Consider the following 24,147-nt stretch of genomic DNA (forward strand, 5'->3'; position numbering starts at 1 on the left):
TTGTACAATTTTTTATAGATAGAAGAATCTTCAAATTGATTACCATATTTTATTATATTGTATATTAGTAGTATAAATAATAGTACCTAAAAATAATTTTTTATTTGTTTAAGTAGTACCATTTGTTTTTAATGTTCAAGTAGTTGTAGATTGAGTCTCAAATAGCATATCAACAATATTAGAGGCTAAGGAACTAATTATAGAAAAATATATATTTTTTTAAAAATGTATAATTTAAATTTATTGAAAGTCTGAAATCTATTATAAAAATGTCAGATCTAAATTACATAATTTTTTTTGATGGTTTCTATATTTCATTTCTTGGTCTTCAACATTTGTGATAGCATATCATCATGTATTCATGAAATTGCTAGATTTGCCATTATCAAACAAATGGATGATTTCATGGATAAATATAATGCTGAATTTGTTTAATGGGCCCCTTTTATTTTGTAATTCTAGACTACCTTTTGAATTTTTAATTAATATTTAAACGACAATGCCGAAGTCAAAATCATTTATTTATTAATTGAAGCACCTAAAGGGCGATACGTATGCAAATGTCCATCACACAACACGAGAATAAAATGGGCTGCTCAATATCACATATTATAATAGCAGGTGATGGCCTAGTGGACAACACAGAGGTGATTCGGTTTAAATTTTGAGAGTATAAAAAATGATTTAATTTTTTAGTTGGTTCTTTTTGAAATTTTGCATTATACTTTGATTCGATCTTAATTTCTTTTATGATGTGTGATTGAACTCTATTAATACTTTAATAGTGGATTCCTTTTTAAGAATTGGGTTAAATTTAACTAACAACTAATTATCTCGAGGTCAGGATCCACAGATACGGTGACGACACCATAAAACATCTTCTTCTTTTTTTCTATTCAAATATATATATATATATATATATCATATATCATAAATTATTGTGAAAGTTATAAAAAATTTGAGAGTTCAATCATTGTGATAAAATAAAATTTTAATTTTATGAATTTAAATTATAATTTTTGATTTATTTTCATATCTGTTTATTTTTATTATGTAAAGTTGATAAAAAAAATATATTTTTGAATCATTAAACTCAATGTAAATATATATAAAATATCGAAAACATTCATTGTTGTTAAGTTTAATAACTAAAGTAGTATTTTTTTAGTTAATTTTAAAATAAGCAGATGGTTTAAATTAAAAATTTAAGATTTAAATTAATAAAATTAAAATTTTATTTTTTAAAAATGATCAAATTCTAAGATTTTTTTTTTGTATGTAATTACCCTTAAATTCTTTCAAAAATTATGATAAATTCATAAAAAAATATTATGTATTAAATATTTTATTTAAACTGTTTACTTCTTTAAAATAAGTTTTATACAATACACATAAAAATAAAATAAAATAAAAATAAATAATAATTTTCAAAAAATAACCCTCATGTTGTGCATGTGGCAAAAGATTGATGGCGATTGGAGAATGGGCAAACGCCGACCAACGTAATCCAATTGGAGCGGGAGTGGGCCAACTTGTTTGGTTGGGCCCCAAGGAATTGATTCGGGCCCACCCACATTTAACCGCCTTCCGTTAAAAATAGAAAGGCGCACACTCACACACATGGTGGACTCCGACGCAGAGGCCCACTCTCTCTCACTTGGAAATAACCGATGAAGGCGTGGGCGTCATATTGCCGCAACAACGACTCCCCCAAACAAAGCCCCTCTCTCTCTCTCTCTCTCTCTCTACTTTCCCACTCTCAAGTCTCCCACATCTAACGTAACTCCAAATTTCAAACTATTAAATTCACCACCACTCTCTCTCTCCGTCTCTATCAAGTCACTACTATTTTCTCTCTCCACCTTTTTTTTCCTTTCCCTCTCTTCTTTAAATAAATACCGGAGTTTTCTTTGCATGGAGGACGCCCACTCCACTTCTCCAAACAATTCTACTTTGTGTCTCTAGGTTTTTCTTGTATGACGTTGATGGAGGCTAATGGTTCGGCGAGTCAGAGGAGGGTGCAGAGACTGAGATGTTCGATGCAGAACTACGATTGGGGTCGATTCGGCCGCCAATCGCGTGTTGCCAGGCTGTTCTCTCTGAATTCTGGGGTCGACGTCGACGAAGCCAAGCCTTACGCTGAGTTCTGGATGGGCACTCACAACTCTGGACCCTCCTTCGTCCTCCAAAGCTTCAACAATGGGGAGTCGATTGGTACCGAGAGTTTGGGTTTGAGTTTGAACTCGTGGATTGCCAAAGACCCTGGTGTTCTTGGCGATAAGGTTATTCAGAAATGGGGCGTTACTCTTCCTTTCTTGTTCAAGGTAAAAACACTCTGTTTTTTTTGCTTTGATTATAAATTTCATGGTTTGTGTATTAATGTGATTGAATAGATTTTTGATTATTTGGAATGTGTTAGGTACTTTCAGTTTCAAAGGCATTGTCGATACAGGCCCATCCTGATAAGGAATTTGCTGGGTTTCTTCACAAGACTCGGCCTGATGTCTTCAAGGATGATAATCACAAGCCTGAAATGGCTTTGGCACTAACAGAATTCGAGGCCCTCTGTGGGTTTATTAGCCTCGAGGTAACGTTCTTTTCCATTATTTGTAACTTATTTGATTGTGAATCACTATTGATTATTTAATCGAAGTTAAGTTGGAGTTTTGATCTGAATAAATTTTGATTTTTGGTTTAGAGAATTCAAACTAGTTGTTCCAAAATGTTTTGTGATTGGGTTTGCCAGAAATCTGAACAGCTTGTTTAGAAGTATTGGATGCAATTCTTTAGGAATCCGTGATGGATGAATGTAATCTCTTGGTGATTGCTATACTATACTATACATATTACTCTGTTAAATTTGTTTCACTTGGCATCTTCTTGAAATGAATGGGATTTCACCTTTCTTCTCATTGGATACTTGATTCTAAGGTGTGTGTGGTTCACCCAGTCTGTGACTCCGGCGTGGTTATAAGGTTAAGTTATCATTATGATTTGTGTTTTGACTTTTATTTGCACAATTGCTTGTTAGAAATGGGTACTTGTGCATGTTCAAGATATCCTACTGATAGATCACAGAGCAAAGCCCAAAAAAGGCATCACATTGAATTTCTAGCAGATTAGGTATGCTTTATTCCTTTCTTAGACACTTGTTGGACACATCTCATGTCCAATTTTTTATGTATTGCTATGCTATCCGACATGCTATTTCGCATATATTATTTTACATTTATTCAGTATCATTCAATTCTATCCTTGTTTGAATTGATTTCCTGATTTGATAGTTGAGTTCTAACAATGTTGAGATCTGAATCCTGATTGCATTGGTGATCTTGCTTACTATCCTGGTTCTGCTCCTATTTTGTGATCTCTTACATGGGAGTTGTTTGGCATCTAGCTAAAAAGGCCACATATTTTCTCAAATTTGTGTCAATTTTTAAATTTTTTTTTTTTACTTTTCCGGTCCATCTAGTGTAGAAGAATCTAATTGAACCCCCAAAAAAATAAATAAATAAATAAATAAATAAATAAGCCAACTAGTTTTTACTTCTTTTTTTGTTTTGTCTTTAGGGGACATTTTTTTTAAAATTTATTATTATTTTATATATTTTTTACTTTTTTGGTTTGTGTCTACTGAGTAGAACCTAAAAGCCTAAAGTTTTCTGACAATAAAAAAAAAAAAATTACTAAAATAGAAAAAAAGCCACTAAAAAGTCAATCACAAATACCCATTTTCTATTCTGCAAAGCAATATGGCAAACCATGTGCTTGCCACAAAAGAAAGGCAAAGCATCTCTCCTCAATTGCACCACACAAAAAGGCATGTAATAGGATGACACTGATTGTTTTACATAACTCTTCTCATATATCACATATGACAAAGAAAATAGTGACAAGACACTAATAACAACCCCACCTTGTTTAGAGATTGTTACATTAGGTAAGCTTTTTAATGTTTTCATTAACCAAGATAGCCTGTTAATCATTTACAATGGCAACTCATCAGTCGCTCAAATATAAGACAAGTTTGAGAATCAAATTTTCCCTCGTTAGACCAAGATTGCAAAAAGACTAGACCCTGCTACTTATGTATTAACTTATTAAGTCCTACCTTCTCCAGTCAATCATTGCAGCCACGGTTAATGCTAGATATCACGTTTATGCATATAGAAATTACACTAGACAATTAGTGTGACACAATGAGTTTTTCTGAAATGATTCTCTAACCTAATTTTTGTGTGTGTATTCATGTACACCTCGGACACTTGTGAGATCAATGAGATTTACTTGCCATTGATTTCAGGAGCTTAAGGATGTTCTTCAAAATGTTCCTGAGATTGTAGAAGTGGTTGGCAGTGTATATGCAAACCAAGTGTTAACCATCAACCATGAAGATGGGGAGGAAAAAGTAAAATCAGTTCTGCGGTCAATATTCACTCAACTCATGTCTGCTAGCAAGGATGTGATTTCCAAAGCACTATCCAATTTGAAAAGTCGCCTCAACCAGGCAAGTTTGTAATCCTGCCCCTTTTTATATATTCTTAGTTTTTTTGGACAATATATTGTTTTGAATGCTTGATGTTGATGATTTGACTGTTAAGTCTATCTTTTCGAATAGGTCTAACACATTACATTTTTTTTATCTAGGAACGATTTAAGAGATCATGTTCTGACTCATACGAGTGTCAGCATTGGGTTTATATGATACTTGTTTATTCCATTTCTATTGCAACAAATGAGATTATAATAATCAAACCTTTCAGATATTAGAACCAAAATGTCCACTTGTATCATGGGCGGCAAAATGGGCTTTCACTTCACCTTCTCTAAATCCCATTTGCACCAGGCACACCTGGACAAGCTAAGCTCTATGCCCCATACTAAAACTGTGCCAAAACCAAGGTTATGAAAAATTCAACCTAAGCAGCAATCCACATTGATTATTCTTTTCAGTGCATCCTCAGATTCTAGAAAGAATGTCAATTTTATTATTCGCCTCATTGGCTGAAGCCTATAAACTCTGCATATTAGGTTGCTTGACCATGGATCATAATTAACCTAGTGTCCGGAGGCATCTTTCAAGTGTTTAGTAGTTTCTACTCTGATCAGTATTCAATACTTTTGGAAGGGCTTTCCGCATATGAAAGTCACTAAACAGTGTGCTTTCACTTTTTTATTTTTTTAAAATAAAAATAGAAACTTAAACCTTTTCAATTTGCATCAGGTGAGGCAGTTGACAGATAAGGAACAGCTAGTATTGCGCCTAGAAAAGCAATATCCAGCTGATGTCGGTGTCCTAGCAGCTTTCCTCTTTAACTATGTGAAGCTTAAACCAGGTGAAGCATTGTATCTAGGGGCAAATGAACTCCATGCCTACTTACATGGTGAATGTATTGAATGCATGGCAACTTCAGACAATGTTGTGCGTGCTGGCCTAACTCCAAAGAGCCGGGATGTCCAAATTCTTTGTTCCATGCTCACGTACAAACAGGTGAGGATATTTTTCATTGAAAAATGTTCCGTTTGATTGGTGGTTCTTGCTCCTTCTATTTTTACTTTTTCCTTTTTTAATATTAAACACCTAACTAATCCATGAGGCCTATAGTTCATAAAACCTTGTAATATCCAAGTATGCTTTCCTTTATAATATAAGATGCCAGAAATTAGATGCCCTGCCAAATTGACTGTATGGGTGGGCAAAACGATTTTCTTGTTAATAAATTAGAGAATAACTCAAAAGCATAAAGAAGGACAATCTACATCCAAAATAGCTACTTTCATGCCTGCTTATATTCCCCACTTTCCATTCTTTTTGTCGACATGCATTTTGGCATATTCCAATATTGTTGTCCATTTTTAAAAGAAAGGTATTTTATGTTGCATTTTACAATATCATTATTTTTGGATGAGTATGAATGCATTTACCAAACTGAAACAAATTAAGCCTTGTGTCTCAATCAAGTGGGGTTGGCTACATAAATATTTTCTTTTTGTCATTTAGCTCTATCAAAGTTTGTATGTTTTGTTAAATTAAATAAATTCATATTTTTTTTCACTGTGGCGAGTATGCATCACATGTCAGCTCTAGTCTTCCATGTTAAGTTGTTCTCTCTCAACTTATTTTCAATAAATGCTATTCCTACCATTTCATGAATATATTCATTTGTAATCTATCTTTTTTAGTTTTGCCACACATCCATCCAAAGCATTCTCATCTCAGTTGCCCAGCACTCACTTCTATAAAGCAGAATTGCTGGCCTTCTATTGAGTATGAATGCATTTAATAGAGTAAAGTAGAGGAATGGTTATGGAAATTCAGACTATATTAGTTGGTTATGAACACAGCCAATGCATATCCCCTTAAAAACTGTATGTAATCAGTGGCTTAATAAATCCAGCCACATCACCCCATGTTTTTGTGTGCACATGTAGATGCCACTTCTTCTTAAACACATTTTTATACTATTCTGGAGAAGTTAACAGAGACTGGTGGATGACTATGAATGTGCATTGCAACAATTGGGTCATTAATCATTACATTGGATTCCAACCTCAAGCATGCAGTTGTTCCTTACTGAAACAGTGAAATGCAGAAATTGCTCTCTTCATTTTTACATTTTCAAAACTAGACTTTGCAAATGTTGTGCCCTCTTTCTATTGGCTTCTTGTGCGTTGCTAATGTTGTGACTTTTTGGCAATTTACTAGTTTTAAGTTTCACTTCACCAGTGTGAAAGATACTGTTTAATTGTCTTGGTTTAATCTGTTCTCTATTGTCATTGCATGATTTGGTGTTTTGTTGCAGGGTTTTCCTGAAATTCTACAAGGAGTCCCGTTAAATCCATACACCAGAAGGTACCTCCCTCCTTTCGATGAATTTGAAGTTGATCGCTGCATTCTTCCCCAGGGTGCATCAGTTGTTTTTCCAGCAGTCCCTGGCCCCTCTGTTTTTGTGATCATGGAGGGAGAAGGAACAATGCATGCGTCGTCCTTTGAAGATGTAGTTAGGGAGGGTGATGTTCTATTCACTCCTGCAAATACTGATATAAGCGTGAGAACAGCATCTGAATTACATCTATATAGAGCTGGTGTGAACAGTCGGTTCTTTCAGGCGTCTTGAGTTGGAGCATGGCATGGTATTTTGTGGGGATCCTAATTTGGTTTATTGTAGACGCCATTGGTATTATTGGTTTGTGGAATTGTAATTTATGTAATATTATCTCTTTCCATGTACGTGCATGAATAATGATGCATAGCAAAAGTTACAGAAATAGTGAAATAGCAGTTGGAAAAGAAATATGTAGGCAGGCTTGCCAAGACTATCATGTTACTTACTAGTAAATTACAAATTTAATTTGAAGGCATTGATATTGAAGGTGCAAATCATCCCATGGAAGAGACAGGGATTGGGTGGGTTTCTGCATAAGAGGCAATTGACTCATTTTGAAATTAATTGATAATCATAAAGTAACATTTACCATGTAAATATATTACAATTGACACATTTTGATATTGTATATAGCCATGTTTATTTGTCATTATTAGAATTTCATATACACATAAAACACTCCACTTCTGCAAACAATTCTACTTTCTCTCTCTAGGTTTTTGTCTCTTTCCGCAGTGTGACTTTGATGGAGACTGTGAGTCAGAGGAGGGTGCGGAGACTGAGATGTTCAATGCAGAACTACGATTCTGGGGTCAACGTTGATGAAACCAAGCCTTATGCTGAGTTCTGGATGGGCACTCATGAGTCCAGACCCTCCTTCATCCTCCAAAGCTTCAATAATGGAGTGTCGATTGGTTCAGAGAGTGTTGGTTTGAGTTTGAACTCGTGGATTGCCAAAGACCCTAGTGTTCTTGGCGATAAGGTTATTTAGCAATGGGGCGTTACTCTTCCTTTCTTGTTCAAAGTAAAACACTCGCTCTGGTTTTGATTGGATTATAGATTTTATGGTTTGTGTTGTAAAATATGAGAGAGTGATACTGAAAGAGCAAGTAAGCTCTATAATTCAATGTGTATTAAAAGAGTAAGAAGAGGCTCCATTATATAGGAGCTGCTATACAACGTCATCATGAGATACAAAACATATAAAAAGGAAAAGAGACCGAAAGCAGTCGAAAGCAGAAGAATCCTATTCTAATCCTATATCTAGCTATGATTGCATAACTAGCTGTGATTGCATTAATATATTTAATATATACATTATATATTAACAGCCCCCCTCAAACTCAAGGAGGACAAACATCAACCAACTGGAGTTTGGAGACAAGGTCAACGAAGCGGCCAGGAGAATGAGCTTTGGTGAAGATATTAGCAGGTTGATCAACAGAAGAGATCGGATGGAGATGGACAGTATCACGAGTGACGTGTTAACGAATAAAATGGCAGTCAATCTCAATGTGTTTGGTGCGATCATGAAAAACATCATTGTGAGCAATTTGAAGAGCACTGTGATTGTCACAAAAGAGGTCAGTAGCACCAGAGGGGGTAACATCCATGTCAGCAAGAAGCCAACGAAGCCAGAGAAACTCCTGAGTAGTATCAGCCAGAGCACGGTATTCGGCTTTGTTACTGGAACGAGCGGTAAGAGATTGTTTCTTGCTACGCCAAGAAATAAGAGAATCACCCAGGAAAAAGCAAAACCCAGTAGTAGAGCGGCGGTCAGTAGGATCGCTAGCCCAATCAGCATCGGAGAAAGCACGAAGCTGGAGAGATGAGCGGGCGGAATAATGAAGACCATGAAACAGGTTGCCTTTGAGATACCAAAGGATACGAACTAATGTAGTATAATGAGGGGTACGAGGAGTCGACATAAACTGGCTGACAATATGAACGGCATAGGCAATATCAGGACGAGTAACAGTGAGATAGACAAGACTGTCAACCAGCTGACGATATAGGGTAGCATCAGAGAGAAGAGTGCCATCAAGAGGTGTAAGACGACTCTGAGGCTCCAGGGGAGTAGAGGCAGTCTTGCAATCCGTAAGACCAGCACGTGTGAGAAGATCAGAGGTGTACTTAGCCTGAGAGAGAAAAAAACCCGTAGAATCATGAAAGATTTCAAGACCCAAGAAATAACTGAGAGGACCAAGGTCTTTCATCTCGAAATGATGGCTAAGAAACTGTTTAAGGCGAAGAATACCATCGATATCATCACCGGTGATAATCATATCATCCACATAAAGCAGAAGCAGGGTGGTCCCTTGAGCTGTTTGCCGGATAAAAAGAGCAATATCATAAGAGCGGGAGGTGAAACCACATTCATGAATAATAGAGCTGAACTTGGCAAACCAAGCGCGTGGAGCTTGTTTGAGACCATGTAAAGCACGCTGAAGTTTCCAGACTTTATTAGGGGGATAAGTAGATCCAGGGGAGGTTGCATGTAGACCTCCTCGAGAAGAACACCATTAAGAAAAGCATTTTTCACGTCCAGTTGATAAAGATTCCATTGGCGGGTGGTAGCAACAGCAATCAAGCTGCGAACAGAGGTGAGACGAGCAACAAGAACAAAGGTCTCCTCATAGTCAATACCATATTCTTGGTTGAAGCCTTTGGCAACAAGGCGAGCTTTGTAGCGCTCAATAGATCCATCAGAACAAGTCTTGATTTTGCATACCCATTTACAGCCAATGGCAGTCTTGCCAGGAGGAAGATCAACAATGTCCCAAGTATGAGTTTTGTCTAAAGCTTGTAATTCATCAGTCATAGCATGCTGCCAAAGAGGATTAGAGCGAGCCTCACGATAAGAGGTCGGTTCATAAGTAGAAAAAGCAGTAGAACCAACAATAAAGTCACGAAGACGAGTAAAAGATTAGATTACCCGGTGTGGTTGAGCAGAGAGAGGAGGAGCCAAAGGAAGAGACTCAATAGGAGGGGAGGAGCCCAAGGGAGCAGGAGCAGGCCCATCAGAGCGAGCAGGTGCATGGGACAGACCAGTAGGCAAGGCGATCTCGAGAGAGGCTGGCAGGGGCGGTGGAGTAAGGGTATCAGAAATCTCGAGAGAGGCTGGTAGAGGCGGTGGAGTAAGCTCATTAGAAAACAGATCTGTGGAAGGGTCAGTAAAAAACAGAGAAGGTGAAGGAACGGACAAACGGAAGAGAGAGAGAGAGGAAAATATTTTGTGTTCCCAAAAGACCACATGACGAGAGATACGAAGTCGCTGGGAGAGAGGATCCCAACAACGATACCCCTTATGTTCAATGCCATACCCCAAGAAGCAACAAAGGCGGGAACGGGGTTCAAGTTTGGTACGTTCATGAGGTTGGAGAAGAACAAAACAGGCAGAGCCAAAGACCCTAAGGTTGGTGTAAGGGGTACGGGTGCCATGCAGACGCTCATAAGGAGTGTGATTATGAATGACAGGTGTAGGGATACAGTTGATAGTGTAAGCAGCAGTGAGAGCTGCCTCTCCCCAAAAATGTTCCGGACAAGAGAAAGACAAAAGGAGAGCATAAGTAGTGTCGAGAATATGCCGATGTTTCCGTTCAGCACGTCTATTTTGCTGAGACGTACCGGGACAGGAACGATGAGGGTGAGTACCATGACTCTGAAGGAAGGAAAGAAAGTCAAAATCTTTATATTCCATGGCATTGTCGGAGCGAAAAAGCTTAATAATTTTAGAAAATTGTGTTTTAACCATTGCAGTAAAATTGTAATAAAGTTGTTTGAGCTCAGAGCGATTTTTCATAAGAAATAACCATGTAAAATGGGATGTGCACCGCCCATAGTGGAAGTAGGAGAGGGTCCCCAAATATCAGAATGGATGAGATCAAATGGTGCAAGAGAAACAGAGTCACTTTTATTAAATGACAAAGCAGGTTGTTTGGCAAGTTGACAGGACACACAATCTAAAGCATCAGAACTTACAAGACCTAAATGACCACTAGAAATTAAAGATTTTAAACGACCAACAGAAAGATGGCCTAAACGACAGTGCCAAAGCTGAAAAGGAGATAAAGGAGGAGCAGTGGTAGCAGTGGTAGGAGCGGTGATCTAAGAGGAATCCGGAACATGAAGATGGATGAGTTCGTAGAGACGTCCATGCTTACAGCCTATCCCAAGAGTTTGCCCTGTCCGAGGGTCCTGCACCAAACAACCAGTATGAGAAAAGGTAACAGTTAGACCATGCTCATATAATTGACTAATGGAGATAAGATTTAAAGTAAGAGCAGACATAAGATATACATGGGATAAAGATAAGTGAGAGGTGCAAACAGAACCAACATGACTTACAGACAGAAGAGACCCATCGGCAGTATAGATAGAAGGAACATGAGGAGTAGAAGAGAGAGGAGTAAAAACAGTAGGGTCAAAGGTCATGTGATTACAACAAGCGGAGTCAAAGTACCAGGAAATGTTACCTACGGTGACAGACAAAGCAGTAGATGGAGGAGTACCGGAATTCTGCCAAAAATGTTGAAACATGGCTTCGACATCTGTTTGAGAGAAGACTGGAGTGGAAGGGTCTATAGGGACAGAGGAAGGTAAATCCTCTGAGGCAGCAGCAGCAGTGCGTTGAGCAGGCATTGGTTTAAACGGAGTCCCAGAACGGTGAGAGTTGCTGCGGGAAAAATGCCCGGTGGAAGGACCATTGCGAGAGGCACGGGCGGGATTGCGGAAGCAATCTTGCTAGAGATGACCAGGACCAGTCTTGTTGCAAAATCGACAAAGACAAACTGGACAATTAACCAGAAGATGAGTCGACGGAAGACTGCGGTTTTGACAGTAGTTGCAGAGAGTTGACTTCTGCAGTGAAGGTGGTGAAGGAGAACTCCGAATCTGGGGAGTAGCAAGAACAGAGTCCACAGGGTGCGGATGGAGAGTACCAAACCTGGTTTCCTCGGACAGTAGTTCAGAAATTGCTTGCTCAAGAGTGGGTAAAGGAGTGCGATGAAGGAGAGATGCGCGTACTGACTCAAAACGGGGAGTGAGAGCCATGAGAAACTGAACCAAGCGATGTTGGTCACGGTAAGTAGTAAACAAGGCAGCATCCGTAGTACAATCCCATGGAGGTTCAGAAAGAGCGAGCTGATCCCAAACATAATACATTTGGGAGAGGAAATCATTAATGGTCTGAGTTGTATCTTGGCGCATACGGTGAAGATGACTCAGAAGCTGATATTGGTGAGCAAGGCCAGTAGTTTGATAGCGTTCTTGTAAAAAATCCCAGATGGCCTTGGCTGGAGAGGAAGCAGAGTCAAGTTGGAACCGACCAAACTGAAGGCTGATGGATGTAATAGAAGTATTGCGAAGCCAAGTGATGATCTGATAGTTTTTACTATCCCAATCCTCCAGACGGTCGACATATTTAGCAGCGGATTTCATGGTGGCAGCGGATTCCGTGGTTGCTTGGATGGGTTTGCACGCATCCCCAGTGATGATGTGCCAAAGTTTCTTTCCTTTGAGGAACCCAGACATAGCTTGTGCCCATAAGACATAGTTAGTCCCGTCAAGAACAACGGAAATAGGGTGGTTAGAGGAGTCCAGGCGATCCATGAGGGAAAAGCAGTACTATCGAGGTAGAATCTGAAAAATCCGAGGTTACCAGTGAATTCAGAGGGTCGAAATCAGTGGGAAAGGAGTGAACTGACCAAAAAATATGACCAGAAAGGCACTAAATTGGCCGGTCAAAGGGAGTTGACTGTGCTGGTCAACAATGTTGGTCAAACAAGGTCAAACAGGATGATGTCACGACTGCAGAGGCGCGGCGCACGTTAGCAGAGAAGGGCGCGGCGTACGATAGCAGAGGAGAACAAGTGGTGCACGAAAACAGCCAGGGCTGACGTCGGCTGACGTCAGAAACAAGCGGCTCACGTTAGCAGAGGAGGCTGCGGCGCACAATAGCACGGGACAAGTGTAGGAGGTGCGTAGAGCGCGTCTGAGAACGAGGAAGCGCGTGGTTGAAAGTTCTGGCGGTGCGTGGAGGCGCGTGAAAGGTCGGATGAGGATGAATCTGGTGGAGTTGGATTCGTCGTGAGGAGACGAAGGGTCTAGTGTGGTCCAATCTGTAATTGAGAGAAGGACGAGATAGGACAATCTGCCAAACAGAAAATGTGATTTAGCGGAAGAAGAGACTAGGCAAAATACCTGTGCTCTGATACCATGTAAAATATGAGAGTGATACTGAAAGAGCAAGTAAGTTCTATAATTCAATGTGTATTAAAAGAGTAAGAAGAGGCTCCATTATATAGGAGCTGCTATACAACATCATCATGAGATACAAAACATATAAAAAGGAAAAGAGACCGAAAGCAGCCGAAAGCAGAAGAATCCTATTCTAATCCTATATCTAGCTGTGATTGCATAACTAGCTGTGATTGCATTAATATATTTAATATATACATTATATATTAACATGTGTATTGAAGTAATTGAATAGATTTTTGATTATTTGGTATGTGTTAGGTACTTTCAATTGCAAAGGCAGGGTCGATACAGGCCCATCCTGATAAGGAATTGACTGAGTTTCTGCATAAGACAATGCCTGGTGTGTTCAAGGATGATAATCATAAGCCTGAAATGGCTTTGGCACTAGCAGATCTGGAAGCCCTCTGTGGGTTTATCAGCCTCAAGGTAATGTGCTTTTCTGTTAATTGTAACTTATTTTATTGTGAATGATTATTGATTATTTAATTGGGGTTAAGTTGGAGTTTTGATCTTGTATCTGAGATCGAAGAAATTTTGATTTTTGGTTTAGAGAATTCAAACTAGTTGTTCCCAAATGTTTTGTGAGAAATATGAACTGCTTGCTAGAATAATTGGATGTAATTCTTTGGGAATCCCTGATGTATGTAATCTCTTGGTGATTGCTATACTAAACTATACATATTACTTTGTTAAATTTGTTTCACTTGGCATCTTCTTGAAATCGATGGGGTTACACCTTTCTTCTCATTGGATACTTGATTCTCATGTCTTTACTTCTAAGGTATGTGGTTCACCCAGTCTGTGACTTTGGTTACAACATTAAATTATCAGTATTACCATTTGTTTCTTCATCTCTGATATAGTGTTTGACTTTTATGTGCACAATTGCTTCTCAGAAATGGGTACTTGTGCATGTCCAAGATATCCTACTGATAGATCACATAACAAAGCCCAAAAAAGGCATCACGTGGAACTTCTAGTAGAGTAGGCATGCTTTATTCCTTTCTTAGACACTTGTCGGACACATCTCATGTCCAATTTTATATGTATTGCTATGCTGTCTGACGTGCTATTTCACATATGTTGAGTATTTTACATATATTTGGTGTCATTAAATTCTATTCTATCCTTGTTTGAATTGATTTCTGATTTGATAGTTGAGTTCTAACAATGTGGAGATCTGAATCCTAACTGCATTGGTGATCTTACCTAGGAATTGTTTGGCACCTAGCTAAAAAAGGCACATTTTTCCGAACTTCTTCAGTGATTTTTTTTTTTTGAAATTTATGTCAAAATTTTTTACTTTTCCGCCCCCCCCTCCAAAAAAAAAAAAAAAACTAAAAAAGAAATTTTTTTGTCTTTGGTGTTTTTCAAAATTATTATTATTACTATTATTTACTTTTATTGTTCATTTAGTCGACTAGATTCTGAAAGCCTAAAACTCTTTGTAAGAAAATTCACTAAAGACAAAAAAACAGCAACTAAAGAAGTCAATCCCAAACACCCACTCTTACTATCATTCTTGTTCTGGAAAGCAATATGGCAAACCATGTGCTTGCCACATAAGAAAGGGCAAAGCATCTCTCCTCAATTGTACGTGATAAGGCATGTAACAATATGACACTGATTTTTATTCATAACTCTATCATACGTCACATAGGACAAAGAAAATAGCGACACTAATAACATCCCCATCTTGTTTGGAGATTGTTACATTAGGTAAGCTTTTCAATGTTTTCATAAACCAAGATAGCCTGTTAATTATTTACAATGATAACTCAGTTGCTCAAATATAAGACAAGTATGAGAATCAAATTTTCCCTCAGTAGACCAAGATTACAAAAAGACTAAACCCTGCTACTTATGTATTAAGTCCTACCTTCTCTACTGAATCATTTCAGCCCTGGTTGATGCTAGATATCCTGTTTATGCATGTAGAAATTACACAAGACAATTAATATGAAACAAGATGAGACTTTTTTGGGTGAATAAACAAGATGAGACTTGTCAAAACATATATATATGACACAGGATGAGTTTTTCTGAAATGATGCTCTAACCTAATTTTCGTGTGTGCATTCATGTACACCTTGGAAACTCTTGCTAAATTAATGAGATTTGCTTGCCATTGATTTCAGGAGCTTAAGGATGTTCTTCAAAATTTTCCTGAGATTGCAGAAGTCGTTGGCAGTGTATATGCAAATCAAGTGTTAAACATCAACCATGAAGATGGGGAGGAAAAAGTAAATCAATTCTGCGGTCAATATTCACCCAACTGATGTTTGCTTGCTAGGATAGGATGTGATTTCCAAAGCATTATCCAATATGAAAAGTCGCCTCAACCAGGCAAGTTTGCAATCCTGCCTCTGTTTATATATTGTTAGTTTTTTGGACAATATATTGTTTTAAATGCTTGATTATCCTTTCAAATAGATCCCTTATTCGCCCTCCATCAAATAACCCACACATATTGCATTCTTTTTATCTAAAAACGATTTAAGATATCACTGACTCATACTAGTGTCAACGTTGGGTTTATACTTGTTTATTCCATTTCTTACAGCGACAAAGGGGATTATGATAATCAAGCCTTCATAATATTAGAACCAAATGTCCACTTGTAGCAGCAAAACGTTTTTTTTTTTTTTTTTGGGGGGGGGGGGTTACTGTCAAAATGGGCTTTCACTTCGCCTGCTTTAAATCTCATTTGCACCAGACACACCAGGACAAGCTAAGCTCTATGCCCCATGCTAAAACGGGGGCATAACCAAGGTTAAGAATAATTCATCCTAAGCGGCAATCCATAATGATGAGTCAAATCAGTGCATCCTCCGATTCTAGCAAGAATGTCAATTTTATTAGTTGCCCCATTGGCTGAAGCATATAAACTCTGCGTATTAGGCTGCTTGGTCATGGATCGTAATTAGCCTAGTGGGCTCTTGCGCAAGTCTGTTGCTGTCTCCACTTGGTGAATTCCAGGACATGTGAGATGGATTTGATACAAATAGGTTGGCCAAGCTAGAGGCATCTTTCTAGTTTGTGCTCTGATCAGTATTCAACACTTTTGGAAGGGCTTTCTGCATATGAAAGTCACTAAACAATGTGTTTTCAAATTCTATCATTTCTTTGTCCTTGTCCTATTATCATGATCACATTTTTTTGAAGTAAAAAAATTGTCCTTCTCATTTTGCTTCAGGTGAGGCAGTTGACAGATAAGGAACATCTAGTATTGCACCTAGAAAAGCAGTATCCAGCTGATGTGGGTGTCCTAGCAGCCTTCCTCTTTAATTATGTCAAGCTTAAACCAGGTGAAGCGTTGTATCTAGGGGCAAATGAACTCCATGCCTACTTACATGGTGAGTGTATTGAATGCATGGCAACTTCAGACAATGTTGTGCGTGCTGGCCTAACTTCAAAGAACCGGGATGTCCAAATTCTTTGTTCCATGCTCACATACAAACAGGTGAAGATATTTTTCATTGAAAAATTCTGTTTAGTGGTTCTTGTTCTTTTTATTTTTATTTTTTCCTTTTTTAATATTAAACCTAACTAATCCATGAGGCCTGTAGCTCATAAAACCCTGCAATATCCAAGTATGCTTTTCTTTATAAGATGCCAGAAACTAGATGCCCAGCCAAATTGACTATATGGGTGGGCATAACTTTCTTCTTTTTAATAAATCTGAGGATCAAAAGCATAAAGGACAATCTACCTCCAACATAGCTACCTGCATACCTGCTTATATTCCCCACTTTCCATTCTTTTTGTCCACTAATGCATTTTGGGATGTTCCAAATGGTTGTCCGTTTTGAAAAGTCAGTATTTTATCTTGTTTATCATCTTTGTAGATAGCGTGAATGCATTTAATAGAGTAAAATAGAGGTATGGTTTGGAAATTCAGAATATATTAGTTGCGTACGAACACATTTGTCCCCTTAAAAAGGAATTTTTCTTAGTCAACCAAAAAGAATGGGTTGGATATGACTACTAATCCATCGTCCTCCTTTCTATTTTATTTGGTTATTCATTTTGTGTGGAGGATCTTGTGCATAAATAGTTTTTACTATGATAAGTTTCTTTCTTGTTATTCTTCCATACTATAATATCTTGTTTTTGAGTGAGAAATTGATCATACAGAAATTTCTTGGTTCCAATGGAAATTATCCAGTTTGAAGACAAAGGATGTAGTAAACTTGCTTCCCTCGAATTATTTATCCCTCCTAGCAATCAGTCGTGTAACTCCTAGCAATTGTAATCAGTGGGGTAATAAATCCAGCTACATTACCCGCATGTTTTTGTGTGCACATGTAGGTGCAACTCTTTCTTAAACACACTATTATACTATTCTTGAGAAGTAAACAGACTGGTGGACGACTATGAATGTGCACTGCGGATCCTTAATCACTGAATTGGATTTCGATATCAAACGCAGTTGTTCCTTCACTTACTGATACATTGAATTACAGAAATTGCTCTCTTCGTTCTCACATTTTCAAAACTAGAGTTTTGCAAATATTATACCCTTATTCTATTGGCTTCTTGTGTATTGCTGATGTGACTCTTTAGCTATTTACCAGTGTGGAAGATACTGTTAATAGTTCAGGTCAATCTGTTCTCTATTTTCATTGCATCTAACTCGGTGTTTTGTTGCAGGGCTTTCCTGAAATTCTGCAAGGAGTCCCTTTAAATCGATATACCAGAAGGTACCTCCCTCCTTTTCATGAATGTGAAGTTGATTGCTGCATTCTACCCAAGGGAGCATCAGCTGTTTTTCCAGCAGTCCCTGCCCCCCCAATTTTTGTGGTCATGGAGGGAGAAGGAACAATGTATGCGACGTCCTTTGAAGATGTAGTTAGGGAGGGTGATGCTCTATTTGCACCTGCAAATACTGATATAAGCTTGAGAACATTCTTTCAGGCCTCTTGAGTTGGAGCACGGCACGATCTTTCATGTGGCTCGTAATTTGGTTAATTATAAACACCATTGGTATCGGTTTGTAGTATTGTATTTTATGTAATATTATGTGTTGCATGTATGTGCATGAACAATTATGATACATAGCAAGAGTTAGACAAATAGTGAAATAACAGTTGGAAGGGAAATATGTAGGCAGGTTTGCCAAGACTATGAAGTTGTTGGTAAATTTTACAAATTTTATTGCAAGGGATTGATCTTCAAGGTGAAAACCCATTATCTGTAGTAATGGAGGCCAAAAATCAATGTGGTTGTAGTCTTCCCGAAACTCTTACTTAAATGAGCGGCGCACTCTTGCATAAGAGAAATGTTTTCTGGATGGCAAAAGATAAGAGTTGAGCCAGCCAAGTTCTTTTTACTAGATTAAGAGCCGAACAAGGATACGTCCTCAAATTTATTTCCCATGTAAACATATTTTTAATTATTAGATCATATAATTTTGAGACATGAATCTGAAAACATTATCTAATTGCTAGAAATGACAGATTTGAGAACAGAAAATCTCAATACTCAACAAATCTGAAAACATCGTCCAAATTTTTAGGCTTTGAATTTAACACTCCCAAAAACAGTAGGGCATAAACAAACGAAAAAAAAAAAGGGGCAGAAATCAGATACTTTGGGATATTCCAACCACCAACTAGGGCTGAAAAAATCAGCCACTCTTAAATTCATTCATGTTTAACTCATTAAAAAACCAAGTAAACAAAACTAAATTCAAACACATTGGGAATGTTTGGTGAGACTTTTTTGAGCCAACTTATGACTTCTAGCTTATAAAAAATTATTTTAAACTGTTTAGTTAAACTTATTTCAAATAATTTCTAATTCTAACAATTTCAAAAAAACTGATTATGAGATGCTGCTCACCCCTTACTTCTGATTATTAGTTTCTGCTATAGACATGTTAATTCACGGTTATACTCTTAAAATTTTTTATTTTATTTTTTTTAAAAAATAAAAAAAGGCCCACATAGACTATAAAATATTATTATTATTTTTTATGAGAAAATATAGACAAATCGTGAATAATAAAAAATAAAAGTTCATTGAAAAAGTTACTTCACAACTTATTTAACAAACATTACTCAGCAGCTTAAATCTATAATCCAACAACTATACCAAACAGATTAACAGCTTCTGATTAAAGTCATAATCTATAATCTGTTAAGCTATAATCTATAATTTGTTTTAATAGCTATACCAAACAGCACCATTGTCAAGCACATTATATTCTCAAATCAAACTTAAATAATACATACTTAACTCAATAATGAACTTATATACGTAGTTTGATTAAAATTTGTTTGAAAACAACTCAAAATAAAAACAAATCAATTTTTTTTTTTTTTTGGTACAAAGAAAAATAAATCACATTTTGGGTCAGCTAAACTCATTTACAGTCCTATCTCCAGCCCTGAGACCACATTTTCAGCCATAAGACCACACCCCTATACCAACATCAACTACACTAGCAAAGGATCACAACAACATAGCAGTACTGATTCATAATGGCGACTTAATGCACCTATTTCTCCCTTCCAATTAAAAGCCATCACCCCAACTGAGAATAAAGCAAGAAATCATGAATCATACATCACTTGCTCTACAAGATTTATAAATTAAATGCCCTTAAGGTATATGAGCAAACCAAATCCATTTGTTCCTTGCAACTCACCAACATAATAGACATAGCAAACACAGCAGAAAAATCTCAACAAGTTGGGGAGAGAACAAACTTTACTTCTCATAGAAGCATAGGAGTTCCAAAATCACATAATTTTTCAGAAATTTAAATGAACACATAAAATAAAAGAAACATTTAAACCAAGTTTCCAGCTTCCTAACCAAAAGATTATCAATCCATTCTCGAGTCAAAATTTCAAATACTTTGAACTAAATGCAATAATATAGGTCTTACACCAGAACAGGAAAGCTAGTTTAACAGCAGATCCCTTAAGCCTCGGTCATGGGATATTCAAAGACAACATCTTTTCCAGAAAGCTTCCGGTAAACTCCAGCAAATGTCTCCAGCTTGTACTCGGTGTCGTTGCGTGCCTTGGGATCCAAGAATATCTGTCAAAAGTAACACAAATATTGCATTCATTAGCACTGTAAATAATATTTTTTTAAAAATCTAAAAACTTAACAAAACGAACAATTTTATTTCTCTACCCATTGACCATAATGCTTTTCAATTACCTTGATAATCTTTGACCCATCAATTCTATATCTAACACGCTTTCCAACAATCTCAGCAGGATAAACAACATCCTCGAGCATGGCATCATGCACAGATGTAAGAGTGCGGGAGCGGGGTCTCTGAGCAGCAGAACCTTTCTTTGGTGGCCGCATTATTCTTCGGGTTGCAATAAGAACGACATCCTGATAAACATTCATTAAGAGTAAATGATTAAATAATATGCACACTTGCATCGAAGAAACAATCTACCAAACAGGTTAAAAAAACATATAATTGAAATCAAAAGAAGAAATCCAGCAGAGGATTCAAATCCCTCCAGAACATGTTCTAACTTAATTGGTAAACCATACAAAAGACTGTCCATTTGATTATTTTTAAAATTCCATTTCAAGGAATTATTTAAATGATATTGTTGGTAGAAAATTCTTAAAATCAGAAGTAAATTACTTGGTATACTTTCGGAAAAGCAATTAAAATGGGACCAATCAGAGGACCTAATTTATCCTGATGCTCATCATGCATGATTTTGGAGGGAGTAGAAACAAATGTGCACAAAAGAGCTGAAAAGACAATGAAATCATAAAATAAGGCATCTTCATAGTTGACACTCCATCTGCCCAAAGAGAACATAACAATACTAATTATGGTAATTATTCACACATTCTCTTTGCAAATCAGTTTTGCACATCACTCTATAATGCTTTAGAAATGTATGATTTTCAACCTCAATTTAGCAAGTCAGCCACAAACAAAAATACAATTGGTAACTGTGTGATCATAACAAAATATCTCTATGTTACAAACATTATATACCATTATTTTAGATTTGCACTACACAACAGATTTGAATAAATTTCCAATCAAGAATATGCCCATACAGAAATCAAGAATTGCAAAGGTTACCTTCCCACTGAACTTTTTCTCAAGTTCTCTAACTAGCCTAAGATGAATCTTACGAAAAGCTTTCCTCAATCTATAAGGAACATGGATAACAACAGCTTTGCGGTTTCCAGACACATCAATTTGACTGCAAAGAGAAAACATTTTAACTTTATAACCGAGCACACATCACTTGAAAGGGATCAAACAAAGCAAGCATACGTTGAAACACTTACACTGACGCATTGATGTAAAGGTCTTTCAAATCACTCTTAAGCTCCTGGTTTGTGTTTTCCAAATCAAATAATGCCTGCAAAGAAATCAAGAATTGATGTCTTCATTGTAGCTTTCACATCCCTAAAGATTTGAGGAGCAACAAAGTAACAGATAAATTCAATAAAAGTGAAAATGACCTGTGCAACTGTCTCCTCAAATTCAGTGGGTTCCGCATCCTTATCTTTGTGTATCTTCTTCCTTGAAGTGTACATCTTAACAGATCTTGTATTAACAAGTAAGATATGTCAGGAGTAACATTGGAAATAAAATTAGAGGTCAACCTATGAACAAAATACTTAAGAAACAAACCACAGGCACAAAATTGAATAATAGTACTTTGTGATTAATTTGTTATAGTTTTTACATCTCTACAATAATATCCAAACATTAAAGTAACAAAAATAATAATTAAAATCATTTCAACTTTATTTTAAAACTATTAACTTCAGTTTCTGTAAAAGAAATTAACAGATCAGGAAAAAAAAAAAGAATAGTTTGCCAAATGCAACAGCCCAATCATTTATTATTCTGAGATTCATAATCTTTCATTTTCATAGTAGGAATAATGGAGTATAATCCCTAAGCAGAAAAAATAAAGTCACGAAATGAATCAAGGCATTTTCAATAACTGTTATAATGAGCAAGTGTTAACTACAGCACCTGTGAAACGTTTTTCTCGTTGGTGAACTTCATACTCACAATTTCCCATTAGAAGATCTTGCTGAATTAACAGTGAAAAAAATATCTTTTTGGGTGCCTATTTTTGTGATCAAACAATGCAAAATTTTCTAAAGGTGTAATAAATATAATCTAAGAATGTACAATAATCTATAAACCTTTTTTTTTCTTTAAATATTAAACAAAAATGATACAAAAATCAAGTTAATAAGTTGTGGCATAATTCGCAATGAAGATGATACAAAAACATCATAAAGGGTTCCCATCTACACCATGTGGAAGAGTAAATTGTGACTATCTAAGCTTTGACACAAAACAATGTTTACAACCCAAAAACAACCAGGGGATATGTTTGGTACATGTACATTCAATCTAAATTGCATATCAATTTGGAACAGAATACATCTCATTTAATCAAATTGTGCCATAATAACAAGGAACAACAAATACAAAAGAAGAAAAATCATTTACACCCGATCAACTGACCTCAAACACAAAAACCAGAAACATCCATATTAATGCTCATTTTCCACATCATTCAAGAAAATAATCCCATATCCATCCACAATATGAAACAATTCCACAAATTAGACCCATGAAATTCATTTGTTATGACCAAGAACAAAATAAGATCCACTTATGCATACAACATGCAAACACACACACATATATATACACACACACAGAGCATAAACAGCTTAATCTCCAATTGATACAACACAATATTGAAACTAAAAGGGAAAAAAAAAAATAGAACAACCCAAGTCTAAACATCTTGTTGTATACCTAGAAACGTATATTTAAAACAGTAGATGTTTAGATCTCTGAAAAAAACCAAGGGATTCAGTGAGGCTTTCTAGTAATCGATTAGAGAAAGAGAAGTAAGATAAAATAAAGAGAACCCAATTGAAGATGACCCACACAGACCTTGAGAGGTGAAGCGAATATCGTATCTGATCTATCTGTACCGATGAAGGAGGCACTCGGTTCGGCTTCAACTCCAGAGTACACGAGGGAGAGGAGTTTTGCGTTGAGAGGAGGGTTTAAAAGGGGGGAAAGAGAGATACGCGATGTAGCCCTAATTTGGACGGCTAAGATTAAATTTTAGGGTTGGATTATATATGATGTATATGATATATGATGATGATGATTCGCCATAGGCCTTGGCCCAATAGGCAATGCAGTCCGCCCAATATCCTTATTTTATTATTTTTTATTATGGGCCTATTTTTTTGTTTTAATTGGGCCCATGTCAATTGTGTGCTTTTGTATATTATTAGGTTATGCTATTTCAACCACACACAAAAAACCAAAAAAAAAAACAAAAAACAAAACAAAACAAAAACATTGGGTTATGCTATTGTGACCAAAAAATAAATATATAAAAATACTATAGAAATAGAATTTATATCAAGAATCCTAAAATGATGCCTATTCATATTCATTTGTTATAAATTAAAAAAGTTCAACAGTTTGATATCATTTTTTATAAATTTTTTGTATAAACATTAAGTATAATTATAATAAAAAATTATTTATAATTATTTTTTGAAAAAAAATATGAATTGTCATTTTTTGTGTGTGTGTGTGTGTGTTCTAACGAGCACTAACAGCCATGTGAGCTGGGTGGGCATAGAATTGGACCTAACCCATGTCTTGATCTATCATCAAAACATTGATGCCTATAGATTTCACAATTTGACTATAATAAAACCGTCTTATAGCATAATAAATTTATTAATCATGAATTAGAAAAGGGAGGGGGGGGGGGGGGGAATGTAAATTTATATACATATGTGTGTTTTATCTAGTAAATCTTGTGATGTAAAATTGCTTCTCTCTTTTTATTTTTCTTTTTATTTTTCTCCTTTATTTTTATTTATTTTTATTTTTTTTTTTTGGTGTGTGTATAAGATAGGAAAAACTTAACCACTAGGATTTGGTACTTGAAATTAACCGCTAGGAGTTGGTACTTGAAATGAATTGTAG

The 24,147-nt window shown here is 36.4% G+C and overlaps 2 protein-coding genes and 1 pseudogene across 4 annotated transcripts; 2 read left to right on the forward strand and 1 right to left on the reverse strand.

Moving 5' to 3' along the window:
• The first annotated feature begins 1,622 nt into the window (after window positions 1–1,622).
• Window positions 1,623–7,381, forward strand: LOC114322407 (mannose-6-phosphate isomerase 1). The gene is made up of 5 exons (XM_028269708.2): window positions 1,623–2,324; window positions 2,420–2,587; window positions 4,304–4,507; window positions 5,225–5,491; window positions 6,804–7,381. The coding sequence occupies exons 1-5, from the start codon at window positions 1,977–1,979 to the stop codon at window positions 7,116–7,118; spliced, it is 1,302 nt and encodes a 433-aa protein (XP_028125509.2). The 5' UTR covers window positions 1,623–1,976; the 3' UTR covers window positions 7,119–7,381.
• A 114-nt stretch (window positions 7,382–7,495) lies between these two features.
• Window positions 7,496–18,334, forward strand: LOC114322408 (mannose-6-phosphate isomerase 1-like; annotated as a pseudogene). The gene is made up of 5 exons (XR_014345595.1): window positions 7,496–7,911; window positions 13,407–13,574; window positions 15,287–15,494; window positions 16,345–16,611; window positions 17,802–18,334. The product of XR_014345595.1 is annotated as a mannose-6-phosphate isomerase 1-like (transcript).
• Window positions 18,335–19,844: 1,510 nt separating this feature from the next.
• Window positions 19,845–23,265, reverse strand: LOC114322409 (small ribosomal subunit protein eS7). Of its 2 annotated transcripts, XM_082897364.1 has the most exons (7): window positions 23,086–23,185; window positions 22,945–22,982; window positions 21,618–21,702; window positions 21,441–21,514; window positions 21,229–21,352; window positions 20,325–20,507; window positions 19,845–20,198 (listed from the first exon to the last, which is right to left on the reverse strand). In XM_082897364.1, exons 3-7 carry the CDS (start codon window positions 21,690–21,692, stop codon window positions 20,079–20,081), a joined length of 576 nt encoding a protein of 191 aa, XP_082753490.1. In that variant the 5' UTR covers window positions 21,693–21,702; window positions 22,945–22,982; window positions 23,086–23,185; the 3' UTR covers window positions 19,845–20,078. The 2 variants fall into 2 exon arrangements, with proteins under 2 accessions (XP_082753490.1, XP_028125510.1); XM_028269709.2 differs by lacking the exon at window positions 22,945–22,982 and having other exon boundaries at window positions 23,086–23,265.
• Between the last annotated feature and the right edge of the window lie 882 nt (window positions 23,266–24,147).

This window comes from Camellia sinensis, chromosome 1, assembly GCF_055761805.1.
Source record: "Camellia sinensis isolate YWXY chromosome 1, ASM5576180v1, whole genome shotgun sequence".
Classification (NCBI taxonomy): domain Eukaryota; kingdom Viridiplantae; phylum Streptophyta; class Magnoliopsida; order Ericales; family Theaceae; genus Camellia; species Camellia sinensis.